Source organism: Punica granatum, chromosome 1, assembly GCF_007655135.1.
Source record: "Punica granatum isolate Tunisia-2019 chromosome 1, ASM765513v2, whole genome shotgun sequence".
In the NCBI taxonomy this organism is placed as follows: domain Eukaryota; kingdom Viridiplantae; phylum Streptophyta; class Magnoliopsida; order Myrtales; family Lythraceae; genus Punica; species Punica granatum.
Genome location: NC_045127.1, coordinates 22007485 through 22012460, shown reverse-complemented (window position 1 = coordinate 22012460; position 4976 = coordinate 22007485). Strand labels below are relative to the sequence as shown.

At 36.6% G+C, this 4976-nt stretch overlaps 1 protein-coding gene across 1 annotated transcript; it reads right to left on the bottom strand.

Annotated features, from left to right (window-relative positions):
* Nucleotides 1-2322: 2322 nt before the first annotated feature.
* Nucleotides 2323-4763, bottom strand: LOC116204424. The gene is made up of 5 exons (XM_031536495.1): nucleotides 3731-4763; nucleotides 3202-3621; nucleotides 2907-3111; nucleotides 2602-2762; nucleotides 2323-2513 (listed from the first exon to the last, which is right to left on the bottom strand). Exons 1-5 carry the CDS (start codon nucleotides 4761-4763, stop codon nucleotides 2323-2325), a joined length of 2010 nt encoding a protein of 669 aa, XP_031392355.1.
* Between the last annotated feature and the right edge of the window lie 213 nt (nucleotides 4764-4976).

Below are 4976 nucleotides of genomic sequence, written 5' to 3'. Positions count from 1 at the left end.
CTTGGGCTTGTTGTACAGATATTGGCTGAAAATCCTCCGCGTCATTGACACAGCGCGGATCATGATTTCTCGCGCCTAAATCTGAATTTAGACTGGAAGGGAACAGAACAGGGCTAAACCCTAACGATATACTGAAAATAAAGAGTTATAGCAAACTTAAAGTATCATTCATCAGTAGCTGTTTCTGAGGAATCTAGTTCTCACTTTCAGTACATTGTGATGGACTATATGTTGGCCAAAGAAAACTAAGAAACTAAAATAGGAAATTAAAATCTAGGCCGTTACTATGTAAATCTATAAAACAAAACAAGTAATTACTCCAAAATTGGAAACTTTAAACTCTTGACTCGAAATAAAATTACAAGTAAATTATAATTCTAAATATATTTCTATCTAAATTAAATAGATTACGTAATTATGAAAATTATATTCTCAATCTATGGATCAAGTCATCTCATCTTCCCCATTCACATCAAGAGAATATTTCCTTAATATATCCAAGATATGCTTCTTTAGGCTTGGGCTTGTTGATACAGATATGAGCTGAAATTCCTCCGCCTAATTGACGCAGCGCGGATCAGGATTTCTCGCGCCTAAATCTTAATTTAGACTCGAAGGGAATAGAACACTGCTAAACCCTAACGATATGCTAAAACCAAAGAGTTATAGCAAGCTCAAAGTATCATTCATCATTAGTAGTTTCTGAAATATCTAGTTCACTCTTCTTGTACATTGAGATGGACTATATATAGGCTTAAGAGAACTAAGAAACTAAAATAGGAAATTAGAATCTAGGCCGTTACTATATTACTTCCTAAAACAAAATAAGTAATTATTCCATAATTGGATACTTTAAACTCTTGACTCGAACTAAAACCGCTAGTCATATATAATTCTAAAAATATTTCTTTCTATATTAAATATATTACATAATTAAGATAATAATATTCTCAGTCTATGGATCAAGACATCTCATCTTCCCCATCCACATCACGAGAATATTTCCTTAATATATCCAAGATATGCTTCTTTGGGCTTGGGCTTGTGGATACAGTTATGGGCTAAAAATCTCCCGCGTCATTGACACTGCGTGGATCACGATTTCTCGCGCCTAAATCTGAATTTAGACTGGAAGGGAACAAAATACGGCTAAACCCTAACGATATGCTGAAAGCAATGAGTTATAGCAAACTCAAAGTATCATTCATCAGTAGTTGTTTCTGAAATATCTAGTTCTCTCTTCTTGTACATTGAGATGGACTATATATAGGCCCAAGAGAACTAAAATTCTAAAATAGGAAATTAGAATCTAGGCCGTTACCATGTTACTTCCTAAAGCAAAATATGTAATTATTCCAAAATCGGAAACTTTAAACTCTTGACTCGAACTAAAATTCCTAGTCATATATAATACTAAAAATAATTTTTACTATATTAAATGTATTACCTTATTAAGATAATAATATTCTCAGTCTATGGATCAAGACATCTCTTCTTTCCCATCCACATCACGAGAATATTTCCATAATATATCCAAGATATGCTTCTTTTGGCTTGGGGTTGTTGATATAGATATGGGCTGAAAATCCTCAGCGTCATTGACACATCGCGGATCACGATTTCGGGCGCCTAAATCTGAATTGAGACTAGAAGGGAACAGAACACGGCTAAACCCTAACGATATACTAAAAACAAAGAGTTATAGCAAACTCAAAGTATCATTCATCGGTAGCTGTTTCTGAGGAATCTAGTTCTCACTTCCAGTACATTGTGATGGACTATATGTTGGCCTATGAACAGTGTTATCAGAACCGGACCGGACATCGAACCGGCCGAGGTATGGGGTCACGGGTTTATGGGTTCAACCGGGGTTCGATGGGTCGGACCGCATATTTAATTAAAAAATAAATAAATATTTATTATTTAAAAATAATAATATAAAAATGAGAAATATATTTGAGGAACCTTTCCTCAGTACATTGCTACATTTCTTTAGCTATTTCTTTTCTTTTTCTTCCTCCTTAGTTCCTCCTTCCTGAATCAGTCATGTTTCTTTTTTTCTCTTTTTCCCTTATAGAGCTTTAATGCAGCACCAGAACCAAAACAACATGTTAGAATCTGCATAGCCGTGTCCACAAACCAAAAACCAACCATGATGCATGTTTGCTATTAAGCTGTTAACCCACCCCCAAGAGTACATTGCGGAAGTACATATAGCTGTCTCATTGGAAAACCAAAGAAACAAGTCCATCTAACTTGCAGAAAATATAAAATCATCAAAGAAAAACCACGACAAAACATTTGACAGGCGAATTAATTTCATCAGCAATTCCATGCACTCCAATCTCCACCATAATTTTCACGAATATTGTCTTCAGCTGCAACATCATTTGGTGCTTCAGGAGCTCCAAAAAATATATTTTCTTGGCCTCGGTCATTGACATTCCCTCCATCAATATTATCTTCAGCCTCATCACCCATATCAAGATCTTCCAAATTCAAATTCAACAAATCTGACAAGGAATATAACTTCTTAAAAATGAAATTTAAATATTCATCATATCATGAAGATAATCGAAATGAAATAAGAATATTTAGTACCATCGTTTCCAGTTTCTTGAATGCACATTTGCAAATCTCGTCTAAATGTTCGCAATTCTTCATTTGATAGGGTCGTTGGCTCATCCTCTAGTACCCAAGTAGAATAAGAAGCGAACTTTTCGAAATCAATTGGGTCGTAATTTCTACCCTTGAAGTAGTTCCTACAAAACAAGTATCTCATGTATACTTACATGTTGCAAGTTGCAATAGATCATCAAAGTTTCAAAGCAAAGCAAATCTTCAAATATGAGAAACAATATATAGTAAAGTAAAAGAAAAAATGGAAAGAAGCAATATGTATGTACCTTTGTTGCAACTTCAAATTATAATGGACATAAACAAGGTCATTCAAACGTTGATGCTCAAGTCGGTTCCTTTTCTTAGAATGAACATGCTCGAACAAACTCCAATTCCGCTCACAACCCGAGGCACTACAAGTTTGGCTTAAAACACGAATAGCCAACTTTTGTAAATTTGGTGCTCTCGAGCCATACCACATCCACCACTCATCTAGATATAAATAAAGAAAATAACAATAAGAAAATGAACAAATTCAAATAAAGTAAGAAATAATGATTGAAAATAATTTTTACAACATACCCGGAGCCATCACGGTGTGATCAGATACTGCAGATACTCGTCCAAAATCACCTTCAGCATTTTTAAAAATCTTCATTTCACTCGTCAATTTTGTTTGCAATGAGGGCTTTCCATAAGAATATCTCTCTATAACATCCAACAAACCAGAAACCGTTCCTCTATTCTTCTCTATCTCGGTCAAGTCATACTGATATTTAGGATTCAACCAATACCCAGCAGTATGCAAGTTCTTGTGCAGTTGCCTATCCCATCGAGCATCAAGAATGTTAATATATGGCTCAAGCTTCTTCTTTCTCCTATTGAATCTTTTCAACATCTCTTCCCTAGCTTTGTACATTGCTTCAAGCAGATATCCCATCGCAGGCCTTTCATCACTATCAACAATACGTAATACACGAACAAGAGGTTCACTAATCTGCACTATGGTTGCACATTCAGACCAAAAAGTCTCCAGAAATAACAATTTCACAAATTCCTTTGCTTTATTTTCCTTTGCATGGATTGAACTAGTCCACTCACTAGATGTTACCATAGCCCTCAATGCATTTTGTTGTGCCAATATACTCTGCAATGCAATGAAATTCGTGGCAAAACGAGTTGGAGCAGGGCGAAGAATCTCTCGTCCACCAGTAAATTTTCTCATCATATTCAATGCAAAAGCAATGATTATAGATGTACTTGGTAATCTTCGCAGCATGAGTCACAATATCATTCACCTCATCCAACTTACCAATATCACTAAGAATCAAATTAATGCAATGAGCCGCACAATGAGACCAAAATATCGTCTTGAACTCTTGCTCCAACAAGTGACCAGCAGCCACATAGTTAGCGGCATTGTCTGTCACAAAGTGAACAACATTCTCTTGACCGACAAATAAGACCACCTCTCGAAATAATTTGTAAAGCATCTCCCCCGTCTTTGAAGCATCTGAAGCATCGACAGACTTCAAGAAAACAGTCCCCTTAGGACAATAAACTAAAAAGTTAATTAGAGTTCTCCTGCATTGGTATGTCCATCCATCTGCCATTATCGTGCAGCCCGTCTCTTTCCAAATAGATCGGTAGCTATCGACATACTTTCTTACCTCCTCAACATTTTTTGTCAATAAATATCCCCGAAGATCATGAAAGCCCGGACCTTTATAACCTGCCCCCATGCTAGTAATGGCATCGATTGCTTGCTGGTAATAAGGGGAATTAACCGTATTAAACGGTATACCTGTGGCAAGCATCCACTTAGAAATGGCAAGATCACACTTCTCGTTGACTTCTTTGCTTTGCAAAACACTCTTGAGTGTCCTTTGAGCTCCCGATGTTGTTCTCGGTTGAAAGTATGAATTAATTTTTGGCATCGCTGCTTTTGATTGAGTAGCTTGAATTGCCTTCCCTTTTGCTTTTGAATGAAGATGTGCAATTTCTTCTATCTCATCATCATGCTCGGAGGGTGCATACATATCTTCCTCATGAGCTTTATAATGTGGTCGGTATGGATTTTGCTCATCTAACATATCACGCTTCCTTTTCTTTTCCATTATGTGTCCAGCCAGATGTTCCTGCATTGCATATCGAATAGGATCTGATACCTTCCTACATGTCTCCGCATTCCCTTTTAATCCCGCCAAATGTTGTTTAAATCGATTTATACCGCCACCGGCGAGAACCTTTGAACAGTACAAGCATAACAGACCCTTCCTTCCATTTGCTGATGGTACTTCTTTGCAATGTGCCCATGCAGGGTCAGATTTTCCCCTAGTTATGGCTTTTGGAGTAGA

Coding starts and splice junctions, on each gene's coding strand:
- LOC116204424 (XM_031536495.1), bottom strand. CDS start 4,763: ATGCAGGAACATCTGGCTGGACACATAATGGAAAAGAAAAGGAAGCGT. Junction 3,622..3,730: donor AAAATGCATTGAGGGCTATG/GTAACATCTAGT, acceptor GTGCAACCATAG/TGCAGATTAGTGAACCTCTT. Junction 3,112..3,201: donor TCACACCGTGATGGCTCCGG/GTATGTTGTAAA, acceptor ATTTATATCTAG/ATGAGTGGTGGATGTGGTAT.